Source organism: Engraulis encrasicolus, chromosome 18 (genome assembly GCF_034702125.1).
Source record: "Engraulis encrasicolus isolate BLACKSEA-1 chromosome 18, IST_EnEncr_1.0, whole genome shotgun sequence".
Taxonomy (NCBI): Eukaryota; Metazoa; Chordata; class Actinopteri; order Clupeiformes; family Engraulidae; genus Engraulis; species Engraulis encrasicolus.
Window position 1 is genome coordinate 22,604,509 of NC_085874.1, and position 20,993 is coordinate 22,625,501.

Sequence of the window (20,993 nt, forward strand, 5' to 3'; positions counted from 1 at the left end):
AGTCAGTGCTATTCTAATCTAATTTATCCCGGCAGGCACCCAGGATAGTCATGTTAGGCAGAATGCTGGCTACTGTGGCTTTGTAGGCCTAGGTCACAAAACAAGCTTCTTTTATCATGCGTAGTGTACACATATGAATGTATAATCTTTGCTCATCATTTCTTGATCGATTCACGGATCCTACACTTCATCTAAACGCACCCTGGCTCGTAAGGTATGCCCCAAAGACAAGACGTATAGTACTCCCCACTGACTTACTCCCCCAATCCATATGGAAATGCCACCCCCTGTTGGCTCTCCCTGGTAAATTCATGTTAGACCACGAGGAAATCATCTGTAATGGTGCTGGTCTCACTTGTGACTTGTAACCGATAGCCTGGCTAGGATAGTGCTGCTGGTGTGGAGTCCTCAACAAACATATTCTGAGCTGCAAGGATGCAGAGAAAATACACCCGAGTTTTTTATTTTCCAGAGAGTCGCACCATGTCAAGGAATTGTGTCACACTGTTTGCCTTACAAGCACAAGAAGGAGAAGGACGGAGAAGAACAACATATAACAAACTTGTAAAACACATATTTAATGTTTTTTTTTCCAGTAGGCTGCTGTTATTGTGATGCACAATGAAGCTGCATATATTACTTTGTATTTTGCAAGGTGTAAATAACTGGAAATTATGTGTGGATGCAGTTTTGTTCAATTATTGAATGCAGGCCTATTGATAAATACAGTATAGCTTACTATACAGTATTATCAGGGCTCTAAATTAACACACGCCAACACGCCAAACACGGGTGAAAATTCATTTTGGCTAGTAGAAAAAAATACCTACCCGCCAATTTGGCTAGTAGCGCCCGAGTACAGTAACTTATGAACGGTAAACCGCTGCTCTGACGAACGTTATACGGCGAGATTTCCTACATTACCCATGGACACTAGCGTCACGACGTAGCCTCCCACCGTGGGCTTTCCACAAGGCTTTCCAGTGCATCGAGCGTCAACTCCATGCTGTTGCGCGCGCCAGGATTGAAAACATTTCAGACGACCAGCCTTCTGTCAGCTAAGCTGTGCTCACACTATTCTGACGGGCGGCTCTCCTCCTATGCTCTCGCCGCTTTCGCTACAACCTTTTTAACGTCAACCTTGCTGTAACAGGCTGCATTTTTGAAGCAGCGAGGCCCTGACCGTTTCAATAACAGGACTTACGCAGATTATGCATAGCGCTACTTCTGTTGTGTAGACTATGTTTAGTGCGAGTGATGAGAATGTGGCGAGGGTTAGAGCAAGGTTCTGTGTGTTGGTGAATGCTAGTAGTGGTTGCAAATAGTGGCGTTAAAAATGAGTGGTTTTGGAACGAAATAGCGGCCGGGGCGGGGGAGGAGGGCCGACTGTCAGAGTAGTGTGACCGTGGCTGTCAGTTCAGTTGTCTTCTGAAATGTTCAGTCCTGGCGCAACGCAATTGGAAAGCCCACGCCATCGGAAAGGGAAAAAAAGCAACCAACGATGAAACTGTGGAAGTAACAAAGGAAGCGAAGATTCCCGAGATTTACTTTTAATTAAACTAGGCTTCTTGTCATTTTGTTGCGCATGGTAGAGAAGAGCTCCTCCTCTCTCCTCTCCTTTTCCTCTCATCTCTTCTCCTTCCTTGGGGTGTGCGTATGTGAGGTTTAGTGTTTGGCTGTGTGCTTGGTTACTGTATGTTATAGGTCTGTTATGTGAGTGGCTTGTGTGATGTGATTCAGCTGTTTTCAGAGGAATTGAACAAAAACTAATCAAATTAATTAGGCCTAAGTAATGAAAGTAAAAAATAAAGCAGAAGTTACAAAATAATTAAAAAATATATAGCCTATAATATGCTTATTATGTAGGCATATAATAGCCTATGCAGCCCTATAGTGTATCTGTGTTGTAGAAACAGTTGGACAAAATGACCATTTAATTAGAAAAAAAATAACTAGCCTAATGCATAGTTTATTTTGGCGAGATTAAAAAAAAATGGCTAGTTGAACTTCTGTTTGGCTGGTAAGAAAAAATGTCCACTAGCCAAATTGGCTGGTGGTGGAAAAAGTTAATTTAGAGCCCTGAGTATAATACAGTATAACACACTACTGTCCAATATGAAAATTTAAATTATATATGTATATTAATATTATATTAATACACACGTATATTAATATTCAGTTATTTTAGTACATATGCAAATTAATAAATAATAGTCAATAATGTACTTTTTCAAAAGCAAAGATACATTTTCCATAGCTCTATTTGCACAGAGTAACCAAGGATTAACTCAGTCAACCAACCAATCAATCAAACAAACAAACAATCAATCAAACAATCAAACAAACACGCTACCAAGAAAATCACAACTCATGACAATGATATTTTTATGTCAGAAGCCTCTTTGTGCAGATGGGGTCGCCGGCGGGCATATTCACTGCTATGACATTATCGAGAGCCTTAGGTAACAGATTAAGACATAACCATTACAATTTTGGTGACAGCAAGGTTATAACCTAGGATTTACGCAAAGGGGTTAACAAAGTCTTATAGATATGACATAGAATGAAAGTGCTTGAATACTTTTGTCCTCCAAACATACAAAGTCAGTGCTCGTGTTCGTGATGGTGTAGTTCTGCGCAGATTGCGCTGCGTGCACACGCAATGTGAAATTACGACGGAATTTTCTAAGCAGAATGCATCGTACTTTCTCATTGCCCATGCACGTTGCGCAGAGTGCACAGAAATGCGCCGTCACAAACACGGCCAATGTCTCTGTGGCTTATGCAGTGCCCCGCAGTTTGAGCGTGCACATGACCCCACTCTCAGGCCGCAGCGTGCCTGTGTCCAGGATCTCAAAGGACTGCCCAGGCACCAGGCTGAAGTCAAATCTCTGCAGCAGTTTAGCCATTGCAACCTTTGCCTCGATCTGCAAAACAAACATGCCGTTTATGGCCCCACATTAGTGGAACTGACAGGTCATTATTATGTAATCCTTTAATGGGAGGGTAATATCAAGGCAGGTTGGGTGATTGTTGCCCTGTGTTGGTGTGTATGTTTTACCTGAGAGAAGTTTTGACCAAGACAGGAGCGTGGGCCCAACGCAAAGGGAAAATAGCAGTAGTAAGGTCTGAGAGAGAAAAGCACAGCAAGATGCTTTTACTGCTTACAAGACAACAATTTTGTATACAATTTATGTCTTCAATGGAAACAAAAGAATTTGATGTCTTACTTGGGAGCATTCACATTAAATCTCTCTGGGTCGAACGTCAATGGATCTTTGAAGAATCTGTCCAGTCTTGAACTCACATATGAACTGAACTATTGACAGAAGAAAAAATAATTACCTTAAGGAACTGCCAATATTAAACAATGGTTATTTAACAGTAATATGTATCATATTTAATAACATTACAAACTAAATTGTGGCAAATAAACAATCTAAAATTGTTATCACATCACTGTGTGAGAAATTGGACACTCACGAGAACAGCGCAGTTGCCTGGGACCTTGATGCCATCGATGACGATGTCCTTAGCCAGCCAGCGAGATGTGCCAGGGGCAGTAGGGTACAGCCTCAGAGTCTCCTTCAGCACCTTGAATAACAACCAAGGATTGACATTGGCACTTGCAGACCAGCAAAATACTGGTAAACCAACCTGTGGGCAGTTCAGTGACACTTGTCCACTTTGGCAGGTAGCCAAGTGTCCTTTTCCCCATTGTGCATGAAAAAAACCTCAAAACAACACTCAAGAAAAGGCACATTCCAGACAGTGTGACAATGCAATTAAAGGACCAGTTCTGTCAATTTCAATATGCTGTTGTATTGCTCACGCTACCCTTGACTTGTCAGTAGCCGGTGATGCTGCATTTTTCCGAGATCCGAGCTATTCTAATGGGGGCAGATTACAACTCCAAATGTTTTCCCAAAATGTATCACTGTTTGCTAGTTGTTTGCTGATGTTGCATAACCTTTTAGATTAGGGGTGTCAAACATACGGCCCGCGGGCCGCATCCGGCCCGGATGTAAAAAAAAATATATATATATATATATATTTTTTTTTTTTTATTATTTATTTTATTTTTTTAAATGAAATAACCGAAATGCGCAATTACGGCCCTCGGGGCAAAATCGAAACCTGCATGACATTAACCCAATGGTCCCTCTGTTACACTGTATATATGTAGTAAAGTGCACATCACACTTCTATTATAAATAGTGAATTTGTACTGTAACAGGCATTTCATAAAGCTCATATATTATAGACCTCATATATAGAGATAAAATGTTAATACTTCTTATTCTTATTGTATTGGTATTGGTTGTAATTAAATAATAAATATAATAGGATTTGTATTGGTTCCTATTAAGCTCAAACTGGAAACGGGATGTTAGAATGCGTGAAAATGCAGGAAATTACATATAAGAAATACAAAATGTTCTGGGGGTAAACCCCCAGACCCCCTGCCAAAATGAACTGTCCCATATTTAATTAATTGACGGTTGCCAATGAATGAATGAAGTCAAGGAAATTTTGCATAGGATTATCAGTATTGCATTGCTTTCTACATATTCAACACACTTAAAACGTGATAGTACTGAACACTAATCCTCTGCTTTACGTTTTTTTTTTTTTTTTTGCGATGATGTTACTAATGCGGCCCGCTTGAGGTCCACATGGGTTGTATGCGGCCCCCGGACCAAAATGAGTTTGACACCCCTGTTTTAGATGTTATTGGGAATAAATTAAGATGTTTTTTTGAAATGTGAGTATTACAACTGCATGTTGAAATTCGCAGAAGTTATCCTTTAACTTCATGTCAAAACTATAATGATATCCCAGACTAGTGGCAATGTAATAGTGGTGTGTGTGTAAATGACCTGGTTTAGATAGGTGAGGCGACCAAGGTCTTCATTGCTGATATCCTGTTTAACTCCAAGCACATCGTCCACTTCCTCCTTAAGCCTTGGTTAGCGATCACATACTGTACATTAGTCTCTCGTGCAATTATTCACAGATTAATAAATGGCTAATGAAACAATTCTCCGTTATGTATTGTCTGTGTTATTACAATCACATACCTCTGTAGTATCTCAGGGTGTCTTCCAAGTTCCATGATTGCAAATGCAAGCTGATTGGCAGTTGTTTCTTGTCCTTGATACAGAAAAAATATTCAACCAATTAAAACATAAAGAATAATTGTTAGGTGAGTAATTGAAATAATGCTGATTTAGATTTTCTGTTTGCGTATTGTGATTATAACCTGCAATGAAGAATGTGACAAAGTTGTCAAGCATGATTTCTTCGTCATCATCTTTCTTGTTTTCCTCTGTAAACACAAAACAACATGGTTTTTAGTATCCTCACTTACCCCCATCTTATGATCACTTTACTTTTTGCAGAGTGTCTCCATGCACCTTACCAGGATTTATATTCTTTGTTAAATACTATTTTATGTCTTTGTCCACTATCTTCTACATTACAATACTATATCATAGACTTACTGTATCTGTCATTCTTGGTCATGTTAACCTCTTGTCTACCTCAACTCACAGAACATGTTTTTGCAATTGCCATTTTTTCTGTAATTTTTATTTTTCCCTCCCAAATTATTGTCTGTATTATATGTGTCTTGAAATGTCCATGTGGACATTATGTGTATTTATGTAAGATAAATGACACCTTCATTTCCTCTAGGGGATTTAAATATACATTGCATTGTACTGTATGTTAAAGCTTTACCATATGTGCAAAACAGAAATATTTCATATTGCATTCCCAATAAAACTTCAAGTGTAAGGATGGTGTGCGGGATATTTGTTGTCCAGTAGTCTACATAGAGTATCATAATCTTTGTGCTGTTGTATGAAGAATGTATAGAAACATTAGTCACCAGCACTCTTGAGGATCTGAGTGAGAATGTCCATCGGGACCTCCTCTCCACTCTGGACAGCCTTCTTCCTCTCGTTTATCCACATGGCTCCAGTTTTGCGAAGCAGTTGGCAAGCTTCCTTTATTTCCTCAATCACCTTTTTGTTCTTACTCCAAAGCTGGATTAAATCAAGAGAGTTGTGTTTCACCGATATAAAGTTAACCGGATTCATTTGTTTGAAAGAGGGTATCATTATGTTTCATAAGTTCCAACAGAGTTTCCGAAAACATTAGCTCGGACTTTGATTTGCCACTGAGACTTATATTATTTGCAAACGTTAGTACTAGTAATAAAGCTAGTACTTAGCCATTTTGCAAATCGATGGACCACTACAATTTTGGAAACATTATTTAAGGAATCATATTTAATGTTGTTCAAAGCAGGTTTCCATTAGTTGATTAAATATGTGCGTTGAAATCCCTCTTGGTAACACTTTAAAATAACATCCTATTCAAAGGCATATAATCACTTCATTAACATTTAATAATAATTAAGATTTAACAAAGCATTTACAAATGTTTGTAAATGAGTAATAACCAAAGTACAACTGTACAGTGGAGTGGGAATTAACTTCTACTGTTTGAGTTTTATGTGGTTTCATGCCTTCTGGTCTTTGGAGGAGAAACTTCCAGGACCGCTACGACTGCGCTGTGTCTGCTGTGTTAACACAACGCAGTCTCACCCCAAGTAGTCAATTTCTGACTACCTTGAACCAGACTGCAATTTTTGACGTCTTGGGTATTCCTTCCACGTCACATCTTGACTATGTGGCCTAACCCTAAACCTATTCCTAAACCTAACCTCAATGACGTTATGCTGCCACAAGGGTGCGCCTTTGAGGACATAGTCAAAATGTGACGTGGAAGGAATACCCAAGACGTCAAAAATTGCAGTCTGGTCAAAGGTACTCAGATATTGACTACTTGGGGTGAGACTGTGTAGGTTAACATAGTATTTCTTGCCCATTTATAAACATTTTAAACATTTTGTTGATAATTAGTTCATTATTTATAAAGTGTTTATAAAGCTGTGAATAGGACGTTATTCTAAAGTGGTACCTCCCTCTTTGTAAGAAAACGAAATTTCATACAGTAACAAGTTCTGCCCCTGTTGTGCCAGTTGCTCACCTGGAAAAGTGGGTCTCGGATATAGTGGACCATCCCTTTTAGACACATCTCAATGGCTTGGGGAAATGGAGAGTCATTGACATTCATCAAGTCAAGGTCCACTCCAAATGCAATCTGGATTACAATAGAAAAAACGCAACTTCGTGATCAACAGATTAACTCTCACTATAATGCATTTGACAACTTCTTAATTGTAATTGTAAAAATATTTTCTTAAACATGTATGAGGGGGCGTGATAACATTTATCTCTGGCATCTGGTTAAGCGAGATGAGTTTAAATTGTATACCACCTGTTTTTGTGCTATTGTAAATTCTAAATACTTTACCTTTACATTTCTAATTTCTAATTTACCTTGTTTCTAAACTGCTTCTTTTCAGGTGCACTATACTTAAAATTGGTATGGCTCTATAGGCAAATACACACACACACACACACTTATATACTATATACCGTAGGGTGAACATTGGTAAAGTGGGACAACTGGTAAAGTGGGACAGTTAACATTTATCATCAATATCTTCATATTGCTTTACTGTAGCCAATTAAATCTTTTGGATATATTTTCTCTAGCATGTAATGTTTAAAATATAATATTAAGTGTGGTTCTGATGTCTTCCTGGGGGGCGTGATAACATGTCATTCAAAGGCTGAGCCAAAAAAACAACGATTTTGAAAATGACATAGCAATCTGAGGTCAATAATGTTAAGGGCCTAGCACTTTCAAAATTGATGTTAGGCCTCAACAACTGTTTTCATATGAAAGGTGACTTCATTAAGTATCATCTAGTTAAAAATTCATTAATTTTTTTAAATAAAATATTTTAATTAGGGGCACATTTTCCACTGTCCCACTTTACCAATGGCTATTGGTAAAGTGGGACAGGGCACATTTTTTATGGTGAAACAGCAAATAATGTATTATATTTCAATAAAATGTTGCTTATAATTGCTTATTATAAGAAAATTACCAATAAAATCGTGTATTAGTCTCTTTTTCAGTAGTAATATGCATGCTGTATCAGGTTTATGGGTGCGTTGCATGTAAACAGGTTTATGCAACAAATTCTTCATATAAAGGTAACAAAATGTATGTAAACAAACAGTTTTTACATAAATGCACATATAACAAACTTAAATATCCATGTCAATTGTTTAATAAATAAAATAAAATGTAAAAAGCAGCAATGTCCCACTCTACCAGTGGTCAGGAAGTTCATTCTGAACTTGGCCAGAACTGTTTAAAGCCAAATAATTTCTTCTGTGATGAAAATATTTCCAAAATTTCTGCTTAATTTTGTTAAAGACACCCTAGATTTTGAAAATAACATGAAAGTTTGACATGTGATGTAATGGCATTTGCCTACAATGGCAGAAAACCTGAAATTTCTAAAATCGTCCCACTTTACCAATGTTCACCCTATATATCATCTGCCTTCGAGACGAAATTCTGTTCTGATTGGCTGATCGGTCAAGCATGCAACTTAGATGCACATAGAGTCTTCGTTTGGAACGCCGACGGTATCTAAGACACAACGCTGTTGGATTTTGTGCTGTGCACATCGCCAGAGTTCTACACCTCTGCCTCGCCATGAACTTTTTGGAGGCTGCCACCTCATCGGCCGTTATCCCTTAAATATTTGAGTAATGTAAAATGTATTGATTTAATGTAGTATTGAACAAAATGTTAGCCCTAAACACTGAACACTAATTCTTCTTTAACCAACATTAACCCATTGATGCCTAAAGCACCTGCAAAAAAGGCTGCTGAATGCCCAAGCCCTTTTTAAGAAAAGTTGCCTTCAGCCTATAAAAACCTAAATATCTCAGCCTCTGAAGCACATTAAAGGATAGTTCCGGCGTAAAATGAAAGTTTCACCATCGCTTTCCCATGCCACATAGGGCCTAATGTATCTAATGATGAGCCATTCCGGGCAATGCCGCGCCGTTATGGAGTTAGCTAATTTTAAGCTTTTTGGTGAAAAACGCAGCCAACGCATCACGGCGGGGCCAATTATAAACCTATTCTTTTCTGATGTTTCCCCGCTATAAACAACTTCAAAAACGCTACACACTTCATCACAAAGGTCTCGTCAATCAAACCGAGGCACAGAGAATGTCATCGGACCACACAATCTTTCACTGGCCAATGTTTTCAGAGGTGTCTCACTGTTGCAACTCTCTGACCCGGATGCAGGCTACTCAATCAGGTGGCAAGGTAGGCTAAACATGGTCCGCGGTTCGCACCGGCTGCGACCGTAAAATGAAAAGCTGGAACCCCGACCGTTTTCACCGACTGCCACTGTCTAAACCAGCCATATTACGGGAATGGCTAATAGCATTAGAAGTGGACGAAACTGGCGTAAAAACCCGGAGGGATCGCTACTACCGTGTGTGCAGGCAGCAGATTTGAAGAGTTGCATGGTACAGGTAGGCAGACTACTCTTACAAAGTAATTGCAACACGGTATAATATAACATGGATTCAGCTTTGTCATAACGGGTACAGGTCTTTTCGTCGAATGGATTCTTGAGAGGGGACCATTCGAACAAAACGTTGGACCATTAGTATAAGGCAGGGGATCTTTAGTCGAGGACGGTCCGTCTACCGCAAAAGCCTACGAAAGGTCCTTAAAATTGAACTAAAGATCCTTAGGTTTCAACTAAAGGTCCCTTCAGTCTGCCTATATTAGAAATGTAAATCAGCTTTTTTAATGCGGGTTTTCTTAGAATCAGCTTTTTTATTGCTCATTTTAACGGTTTTGTCTATTTAAATATGTTCATTTTAACGGTTTTGTCTAGCCTATTTAAATAGGCCTAAATCAGCTGTTAAGTTTTGTTTTTTTGTTGATTTAAACATGTAAATCTATAAATAAAATGTACTTACTCGTTTTTACTGGTATGTTGTTGTTGTTTTTACGATTACGTCGTTACATTTTTTGACAATTTAGCCTACGTTTACGCCCTTAAATTTTTTGACAACAAAGTTTGGCACGAACCAGAACACTAGGCTTATATAACAGTGTTGAAAACATTACAGAACCCATGCACCTGTGTTAAGTCCATGGCTACAGTAAAGAGAGAGAGAGAGAGAGAAGTTAAATCGTTACATTAACACTGCATAGGAGCTCTCTCTCTCTCTCTCTCTCTCTCTCTCTCTCTCTATATATATCTCTCTCGCTCTCTCTGCCCGGCGAGGCAATGTTCTTGGGCGGTAACTTTTTAGATGCGAAGCACCAGCAACAAGAGAATGCTGTCTGCCGACACTTTGATGTTTCTGATTCTGAATGACAACAAAGTTTGCGCATGAGCCAGAGCACTATGCATATAACAGTGTTGAAAACATTACAGAACCCATGCACCTGTGTTAAGTCCATGGCTACAGTAAAGAGAGAGAGAGAAGTTAAATCGTTACATTAACACTGCATAGGACAGCTCTCTCTCTCTCTCTCTCTCTCTGCCCGGCGAGGCAATGTTCTTGGGCTATAGTTGTATTAATTGAATAAGCTGGTAGCTGCCTATTTTGTTTCATAGCCTGTCTTTTTGTTGGAAATCGTCCATCGATCCAGTCAGGCTGCCTATTTTATATCCTATTATTCCCGTGTGTCCTAGGCCTATTTCTTTTGTTCGAAGTCTAAATATGTGGTAAAACTTATTTACCCGCGATTCATATAGGCCTAGGCCAAATAATTGCACAAACTGAATGACAATAAATAGTTCGCGCATGAGGCAGAAAAAATAACAGTGCATAATGCTATATTAACACTGCATAGGAGCGCTCTCTCTCTCTCTCTCTCTCTCTCTCTCTCTCTCTCTCTCTCTAGTAATGTATCTAGTATCTAGTAATCTAGTATGTAAATCAACTGTTTTTTTTGCTGTTTTCAGATGTGCTTCATAAATAAAATGTACTTAGGCCTACTCATTTTAACTGGTATGTTGTCGGTTTTTTACGTTTATGCCGTTACATTTTTTGACAATTATCTAGGTTACTTTACTCCTTACATTTCTGGAACAATATTTGAGAAGCTTTTTTTCACTTTTACGCCGTTACTTTACTCCGTTACATTTTTTGACAAATATCTGTAGGCCTATGTTACTTTCTACTCCTTACATTTCTGGAACAGTATTTCAGTAGCCCCAGCTGCGGGCAGAGAGGCGGGACCAAGCACAGCCTTGTCGCTTTGAATCAGGGCAGCGTGTGTCTACTGAGCACATTTGGTTGTCATGCAGCGAGTTTTCTGACTTTCCGGTAACTTTTTAGATGAACGCTTCTAGCTACCGTCTTCTGTAGGTCTGGAATATACCTACGTGTGGAGTAGGCCTAGAGGTGCGCGGTGGATGTATTATTTCATCCGCAACCGCTTCTTAGAATTTCTAATCCACCTGCTATCCACCCGCCCTAATGTTTTTTCTCCAATTTCCAAAACCGAATCCACCCGCCATCCGCCTATTAGTTTTTAGTATTTAAGATGCCTGAGGCACATAGTCGATCGTCTTTTTCAAGCAGTGCAGGTCATTTACATCTTGCCAGCCTATGTTTTAAAAAAATCTCTAACTTACAGCGATTCCCAAGTTGTCTCCACCCATCGCACAACGTGAAAGTTGAAACGTGCGGATGCTTTAATGCAGCCAAAATTTTAGCAGTTTAAATAGGCCTACCTCCAGTCCAAGTAGCACAATCGAAACTATTGGCTATCTAGCTTACAATTTTGGCTGGTATCCCATAAGACGAGTCAAGTGACAGTAGAGTCTTGCAAAGAGTGCAGAGAATTACGTCGCGCGTGTGTGTGTGAGCGAGAGAGGGAGAGAGAGGGAGCGATTCCAAACTTGTCTCCATCCATGTACAACGTGAAAGCTAACGTGTATGCTTTAATGCAGCCTAAATTGTACCAGTTTTGCACCTCTCCAAGCACCTTTTTAAGTGGTGGCAACCATGCATGTTTTCTGTGGAAAACATCAGGTCCTCATGGCGACGCCAGGCTTGCTGAAAACGGCAACAAACACATTCAGAATACACATTTCTTAATGGGAAGTTGTTGAGAACAAAGTGTTCGCTAATGGGCATGAAGTCTTGTCATGCAAATGACCTGCCGTGTTCAGTGATGACTTCCCCTTCCCGCATAGACAAGGCAACCCTTTCAACAGGGCCACGCAGAGGGGACAGTGGAATGCTGCTTGAAATAAGTCAATAATGAATAAAATATTACGCGCAACGTCTACAAGAAAAGTAATGGCTATTATTACCGTTGCGCGTAAAGATGAGGAAGGGATGGATAGATGGATGGATGCTGTCCTATGGAAGGGGCCGTCAAACAGTCTACATGACATCTTCATTAAAGTCGTTAAATAAGTATCCATAGCCTACTGTGTTTGACGGCCCCATCTTCTTGCAAATATTTACGCGCAACGGTCATAATGGCGTCTCGCACTACACATACTCGGATGATGCCAGAGGCGAATAGCAAACAGCCAAATTAAGGCATATTCGACATAGACTACCACGACAAGTTACCGTTTGGGTCGCAGTTGGATGTTTATTCAGTAGAATTATGTGCGTAATATCAGCTCCATCCACCAAATGCAGCACAATCCCCGTTACTTTCACGTGAGGTTCAAATGGACATTACTCGACAAAAATGCAAGTCTGGGTACCAACAACTGAAGTAGGCTACAACATAGAATATGTACCACATATAGGGGATTACCACCCATATTTGGTGCAATTTGAGGACAAATTTCAATAGGCCAACTGCTTATTTCCCAGGATTCCCGGGATACAGTTCGTCTTTTCCTGGGATTTGATTAATTTTCATTTTCAGTCCTTTATGTGCGTTATGCCCAGCTTTTATTGAATACAGCGCAGGTTTTGAAGTTCACCAAACGAGCATCAACTTTGTGCAAGTCATTAAAACTCTTTTTTTTACCAGCACTGACCTGTACACTGTTTCATTTATTAACTAATTGCACTTTCTGCCTTCTCGTTTCACATGTGATAAATCCACTTAGTATGCTTTATCCAATTAGCCATGGATGCAGGATCATTCACTGGACTGGACACTATTGTAAGAGGTGAAATTTAGACCACGATTCAGGAACGACAGACAACGGGAGTAAAGGTTATGGTAGTTTTATTTTTACAATTTCATAAAATACAATTAGGAGGGAAAACCACCACAATATCCATGCAACCAGCAGCGTCTGTAAACTGCTATCGTCTTTGAATAAATGAATAAATAATCACAATCTGGAGACACTCGGACGATAGTAGCCTACAAAAGTTAGCCTAAGTTAAGTTAAGTTACACACTCAGCCACTGCTGCCGGACGTTGGCCCGTCAATTACTTAATCAACTATAACACGCGCAATAGCCTACCCAAATGCAACTTACACACAGTTCCCAAAGCGACCGGCCGCGCGCAATGGATACCTACAGCAGCCCTGCCCCACCCCAGCGTGTAGCGCACAAGTCTACACTATTGTCCGAATGTTGTTATTTCAAGAAAGCAAACTGTCACTGTCCGCCGGCCGCTGTCGTGACATATTTTATTAACACTAGTATGTGAGTAACAAGTGAAGAGCAAAGCGCATTTTAGATGCGTCCCAGCAGCAGTCTGTCCGTCCGTCCGAAACGCGTTCTTCAAATTGTTCCCTTCCCGCCTGTGTTCACAAGGTGGACTATTTGGCCCGAATTACGCACCTGATTGCATTGTGAGACAAGCCAGTGCAATGCAAGTGCTTGTACATTGAAGAAGAAGCCGTGATATAACGCGCCAGTTGCCCATTTGGCCCGGATTACGCAGTTGATTGCATTGTGAGACAAGTGCAGAGCGAGTGCAATGCAAGTGCTCATACATTGAAGAAGAAACAGTGATAACGCGCAGTTGCCTGTAGCCAGGACAACTGAAGAGGGCATTCAGTTTTCGGCATTATTTTGCGTTCGGGCCGTGGGAGGCAACTTCGTTTCGTTTTCACCAACACCACTGTGAAGTGTGTGTCACTATGTTCACGGGCTTTTGTCTATGATAGTGTCACGTTGTGCTCAACTATTTAGTTTGTCAGAAACTCGCGGCAATGACGGTGCTCCAACTACAAGTAGACAAATGCGCCATTCGACATAGCCTACGGCGTGTTAGTGTTAGCCTATGTTGTTCTCGGAGTCGGACATAGGCCTATTGCAAGGGAGTTTCATTTATTCGTTTTCTGCTGATGGCCCTGTGGACCGCACATGTGCTTGCCGTTGCGCTCAGAGAGATTGCTTTGCAGTCGTTTAAATTAGGTAAACTCTGGCACTCTTACAATGAAGCTGACTACTTTGACGGCTGGCATTGAACCAGAGCGCATGATTCACCCAAATGGTTTTCTTTAGCCTATTTTTTATTTGTCTATGTTTACATTCTTTCCCACATGCACATGACGCTGAAATGGCGTGATAGCCTACTAAAGGTTGATGAATAGGCTACTAACAATGCCTGGTGGTCACAGCCTACTACACCATGGTGCGCGCTGTGATGCGCACGCAAAAAATTCAGTTAGGCCTATCTGAGTGTAGACTAGGCCAATCTGACTGCAAACTATGGCCTACAGTAAAGCAAAAAAGCGTGATACAGATTTTTTTAACCAATACACAACACGTTATTCACATTCGGCGCTCATACGGTCTATAATCTCTTTATAATCGTTACATCGGAGACGGTTGGGGTTGAGGTTGAGGTTGTCATCTCAACGCAAGACTCTTCAAAGAATAGCCTACCCGACATCTACCTAGGCTCTATCTTAGCTAACCCCTTAAAAATTACAATGATTTTGGTCAGCATAAATATAAAAGGTTAAATAAAAATGGTTTATTTAATTATTTATTTGCAACCTTCCCCATTCAGAGACAATACAGAATCTAGTAAAACCCAGGGGGAGCCCCCAACGTGATGTCATAATCGCATTCTATCTAAGAATTTTGGCCAACCTGCAACCCCACCTTTAAATTATGAGCGTTCCACGAACTATCTTTCTTTGAGCACGCTATAAAATGGCAATAAACATGTTACTATAAACTACTGGTTTACTATGTATGCTTTCTAATGTTGGTAAAGGCGGCATAAGCGGGATAATGTATTGTCCACACGTGACTACGGAAAATATATTTCCTTCGAAGCGGAATAACAGCACTCCGCCTTCGGCATTGGGGGTGTTATTCGCCCCGTAAGAAAATATTTGTAGTCTAGGTGTAGTCTACTTTTTTTGAAGTGGGTATACTGTATATATTTATGCCATTCTAAATAATGGATCAATCAATTTTAAGTTGGTATACTGAATCCCCTAAAATTTAGAAGTGGGTATACTCCGTATACCTGCGTTCTACCACTGCGTGTGGACAATACATTATCCCTTACCTTTAAAGCTGTTGTAGGCCTACATTTAAAAAAAAAATCGTCGATATTGTAGCGGTGCAACCGACTTTAGTTTTAAGTTATGAGATGGGCGCCAGTCAGGCAGCAATAAGACTGCCGTTACCTTTCCAAAAATGAATACAAATCAGTGACCAACACATTAGAAATAACTCAGATCATCACAACGAATATCTTGTCTTATTTTTAGTAGTGCACTTTTGCAAAACCCTTGTTTGCAGACTTGTGCGCTTGTTCTCAATTTGGAACAGCTCACATCACTATTTCATAGGCCTACTGTATTTATGATTTAAAAAAAAGAGCTTGCATTGACACGCTGTTTGCATTTCGCATTTCTTTCAAGTTCATTTGGCATGCTTTATGGAATTAAGCATGGTGGACCATTCATAAGACTTCATTCTAATATAAGGTAGGGTGGGGTAAAACGCCCCCACGGGGCAATATGCCCCCCCACCTGTTTTCCCTAAATAACCACTAGAGGGCTTAAATATACATTTTCACTGTTTCTATGCATTACGTTGACAACGGGGATATACAAATTATCCAGAAAAAACGACTGAAACAAAGTATTTTTTGAAGGGAAACGATTTACATGGTATTGATGTAATTTTCAGATGTGAGTAAACAAGTGTTTATAAAAATGTAGTTAAGCATTATATTGCAGTATTATATGATAGAAGAAGAGTGAAGTCTGTAGTTTCAGAGCATATAGGCTGTTTATAATGAATACAATTACATTTGAATAACTTGACCATTTTTTGAAAAAACAGCTTGTGGGGTAAAACGCCCCCTATGCAGAGGGGCAAAACGCCCCCAGGGGACTATCACAATATTAGGCTATAATAACATTATTATTAACATTACTTTGTCAAAAAAAAGACATTTTTTTATATTTCATGGTGTAAACAGATGTTAAAATCTGAATATTTGAACAAAACCTAAAATATTTAGGCTAAGTTACCTCAGCTATTTAAATATGCTAGCAGAGTTAGCACAGTTAGCTAAGGCTAATAACTAGGCTATTGTATAATAGGCCTATTATTTTTTATGCATGTATTTATTTTCATATATACATTTAGCCTAGTTATTGTGGTATAGGCCTATATTTATTCACAATATATGTTTATTCATGCTAAATTTAGCTTGTATTTTACATTTGACTGTTCAGATTTATGCATATTAGGCCTATATTTGTTAATTCATATCATCCTTAAATAAATATGAATACGATATACTGCACTGTTGAAAATATTACCTCTCTTTTCTTTTCAGAGGTTAAAATTCATACTCTGGTCACTTTGGTGATGATATATGAAGCAAACAGGCTAGTAAAGGGGGGCATTTTACCCCATCTCAGGGGGCGTTTTGCCCCACTGGTGGGGTAAAACGCCCCCCTCACACCCAGTTTTGTTTTTGTTAAAATATGAATAAACAATTAATTTTTAACAATTTCCGTGATGGATTATTAATCATGTCACTGCCACCAAAAACTGTGACAAAAACTAAATCATATGGCTTACTTCTGCTTAGAGAAAAGTTACACTTTCCTTAAGGGGGGCGTTTTGCCCCACCCTACCCTATCTGTTTTTATAACGAATATAGGCCTAGATGCATACAGTAGAACAAATAACGTAACAGTGATGCGTTAATCCAGGACCAGTTTGACGTCTTAGGACAATTGTAAATGGCAGCTTTTGATTCTGCATTCAGCTCCAGTGTGCGACTCCTTTCTTTCTTTTTATATCTTTTTATATCTTTCTTTTCTATCTTTCTTTGCGCACGCTATAAAATGGCAATAAACCTGTTACTATAAACTACTGGTTAACTGTGTATTCTATGCTTTCTAATGTTGGTAAAGGCGGGATAAGCGGGATAATGTAGGCTATTGTCCACATGACTACGGAAATATATTTCCTTCGGAGCGGAATAACAGCTCTCTGCCTTCGGCATCGGGGGTCTTATTCGTCCCGTATAGGCAATATTTTCTTATAGTCATGTGGGACAATACATTATCCCTTACCTTTAAATTACTGTTGTAAGCCTACATTTTAAAACATTTCGTCGGTAGGCCTATTGTAGCAGCGGTGCAACCGACTGTTTTAAGTTATGACATGGGCGCCAGCTAGGCAACAATAAGACTGCCTTTACCTTTCCAAAAATGAATACAAATCAGTAACCAACACATTAGAAATAACTCAGATATATGTGATGCGATCTGGGAAAACCCTTCACATGGTGGGATTTTACATTTTTGAGATATTGTTAGCATTTGAAAGTCAATTTCAAGCTCTTTCCAAAGGTGTTTTCGTTATTTTCCTATCTTGTCTCTGTCGAATGTTATACTTACCCAAAGTCAACTTAGTCGTTCGGAGGAATTCTGAGAAAAAACACTGTAAAGGTTGAGTATGGAGATTGTGGCCAGAGGAGGTATTGCAACTACACAAGGTGATTGTGGCCACAGTGGGTATTGCAACTATGCAAGGTGATTGTGTCCAAAGCAGGTATTGCAACTATGCAAGGCACTTGTGGCCAGAGTAGGAAGATGTGAGGTTGAGTATGGAGGATTGTGGCCAGAGTGGGTATTGCAATTATTTTTTAATTGATTTATTTAATGTGTTTAGTTTTGAGTCAAGGAAACAACTAAGGAAAACAAGCAAAAAAATCCTTGTTTCAACGCAGCATGGATGGCACGTTCTTATGGATAGTAATTAATATCATATTAGTAATTATTATTATGAATATTATAGTTATTAGACTACTGTACAACTGAACCATTCTAGGCACTTGGATCACTCCAATTTTTTGTAAGAGCATTGTTTTCTACTTCAACACAATGTAATGATTCTTTCACGCCACCATGTAAAAAAATATAAATTTAAGTATCTACTGTGCAGCCTAGTGTTTTCCTTTGAGATTGCTGGAAGTTAGGTCATTCTCTGCAGAACTGTAATCTACAGTCTAGACTGTCCTATGACAGCCACATAGGGAGAAAGCAGTGCAGCCTCCTAGTACGATGCTCAGGATGCCGCACTGATGGTGGCAGATACGGGCAAGACAGTTTTTTGGTGAAGGTACCTCTTTAAGAATAGTCTCCTCCTTCTGTATTGTCTCTAGTTGAAGTTTGCTCTCATTCATGACCATAGCACAGCCCCACCCCCCTGAGCATCACCATAACCGAGCTAACTCATCTTAGAAGTCGCCTCCGCCCCTAGTCCCTCACCACAGTTGGAGTACTTAGAGTATGACATAGGGCCAATGAAATTAATTTCAAATGAATGCACATTGAGTTCTCCAACTGTTTACATGTTAGCTTGCAACTTTAATCTAGAATATTATGAAGAAAGGAAGAAAATGTTACAGGCAAAGTCCTTATTCAGATTTGGTAGGTTTAATTTAGAACGATGAATCAACATCAATTACCAGTTAGGCTACTGCTCTAGATTACATCATTGACCATTTTCATGACTCAAAAAAGTAAGCTCAAGAAGCAATACCCGAATGAAAGCAAAACTTAGGGAATTAATTAATTTCATGTATTTATTTGTAATCCAACGGCACTACTTCTGAGGACAACAAAACACTGGAAAAAAATATTGTTTGATGCAACAGAGCAAGAGTAGCACATTGCATTTGGCTTTGATATTCAGATTATTATTATTATTATTATTATTATTATTATTATTATAGTAAAAAAAAAAAACAGAAGGCTACTCATCAAACACTACCTACCGCATGTCCATTTCAAATCGGCTGAACCAATGTCATTTCATTAATTTTCACTAGGCCTATTAGCCTATGGCGTCTTCCATGTTTTTTTTTGTCTCCCTGAGACACCCAAACTGCTGGCTACTGTAGGTCGTCTAATAGGCTACATAGTGGCCTGTGTGCATAGAATATAATTTCAAATTAAATTGGGTCTATTGATTCGACATGTGTAGTTATGTAGCCTATTCGTACTTTACTGCCCAACTTTTGCCATTTTTAAATAGGTTCCTAAAGCAGTTCAGGAAAAGAAATGAATGACGTGTATTGTACATTTCTTACCGTTTAGGGTATGAAGCGAAAATATCAACAAAATGTGCCAGAAATGCAAACATGGGAACCATCAGTGTCTCGGAAAAGTGCAATGAGCTCTCTGCTTGGAGGTAAACATGGTTTTGCGCGCTTCCAAACCCACCAGCTCCACGCAAAAAACAAAAAAAAAACAAGCCTCGGATTACTTGTAGTAGGCTACAAGACGGTCGAGACCGCTTTGTTTTTTACACTCTGCAGCAGGCAGCTCATTATAGAAGAGAAATACATTAGCAGACATTATAGAAGAGAAAAGGTTTTCTCCGCGCTTATCTTCTTCACTATCTCACGCTTGAAATGACTTAGGCGATTTGAAAGACTGAGGTGAAAGTCACGGAGCATCTCAGTTTGACTTTTTAAAATTGACTGTTGAAGATGTGTTAACTGAACCCATTAGGTAGACAAGACATAAATGCATAGGCATATTATTTTTCAAAATCTGAAATGATCCAGTGCGCTTTTATAATATTAGGACCAATATGAGCAAATCCACGACACACGACAATTCAGCACAGCGTAGGCTATTATGACAAAGTGTGTATAGCCTACCAGTGCGGCAAAAGATTTCGCTATGGGCTGCCTCGGAATAGTAGCCTACAAGAGCACTTTTGACCCTCTGCAGCACGCAGCACAAAATAGAGTGGAGACGCGTTTTTCTTCATTGTCTGGTGCGTCGCGGGAAAGGACTGACATGAATTAGGTTTTAACGTCACCGAGTATCTCAGACTGACTCTGGAAACGGATTGTTGAAAACGTTTTAAATGAACACATAGGCTACATTTGGCACGGTTCTAAATAAAGGCATTTTAATCTTCCCCATCTGAGATGATGAGGCTTCTTTAACCTAAATTACAGAAACCTAACAACCTGTCTTGGCCACATCAGCATCTTCCAATTCAGCAGTTTATTATGACAAGTGTAGGACTACACACATCGCAGTAAAAATAAATGACACCTTTCGCGATAGATAAATCCCGTGGGCGCTTTAGTTTTAGGTTTGCCTGTGAGCTCTCCAATTAAAAAAAATGAAATCTATTCCAGTGCCGTTTAGTAGCCTAATCGCAGTTGTAGCCTATAAAAGTCTGCAAGAGGCACATAAGACTGGACTTGACAAACACGCAGGGCTCGACGGCTCCGATCCACGGAGAGGTGTCGCCTACTGTTTCTTTGTGTTCATTGGAATGTTGTTCCTTCTTTCTTTAGACCTAGGCTATAACTAGAGCGAAAACTCTGCTTCATCGAGACAGAAGGCGTTCAGATGCGCTGACAATGAGTGGCCAGGCCTAGAAATTCTACACACGAGCAAAATCTGAGCCTTTCAAGTCTACAAACTCCTGCGCGTGCTTATGTTTTCCCTCAATCTCGCGCGCCCCTGCGCTACAAACGTAGTCAGCACGTTGGCTGCGTAGGCAGACTGCTCACGGCTGCCTCCCTTCTCACCACACAGCGGGCCATTTAAATCT

The 20,993-nt window shown here is 39.6% G+C and overlaps 1 protein-coding gene across 1 annotated transcript in view; it reads right to left on the reverse strand.

Moving 5' to 3' along the window:
* Nucleotides 1-554: 554 nt before the first annotated feature.
* LOC134469174 (cholesterol 24-hydroxylase-like) overlaps nucleotides 555-20,993 on the reverse strand; it is a 34,027-nt gene continuing 13,588 nt past the window's right edge. Inside the window, exons 7-15 of the mRNA XM_063223285.1 lie at nucleotides 7,060-7,173; nucleotides 5,894-6,050; nucleotides 5,264-5,329; nucleotides 5,082-5,154; nucleotides 4,881-4,965; nucleotides 3,484-3,594; nucleotides 3,231-3,319; nucleotides 3,062-3,128; nucleotides 555-2,927 (exon numbers count right to left, since the gene is read on the reverse strand). Of these exons, the coding sequence (XP_063079355.1) occupies nucleotides 2,781-2,927; nucleotides 3,062-3,128; nucleotides 3,231-3,319; nucleotides 3,484-3,594; nucleotides 4,881-4,965; nucleotides 5,082-5,154; nucleotides 5,264-5,329; nucleotides 5,894-6,050; nucleotides 7,060-7,173 (909 nt within the window). The 3' untranslated portion in view covers nucleotides 555-2,780. The remainder of the gene's footprint in view (nucleotides 2,928-3,061; nucleotides 3,129-3,230; nucleotides 3,320-3,483; nucleotides 3,595-4,880; nucleotides 4,966-5,081; nucleotides 5,155-5,263; nucleotides 5,330-5,893; nucleotides 6,051-7,059; nucleotides 7,174-20,993) is intronic.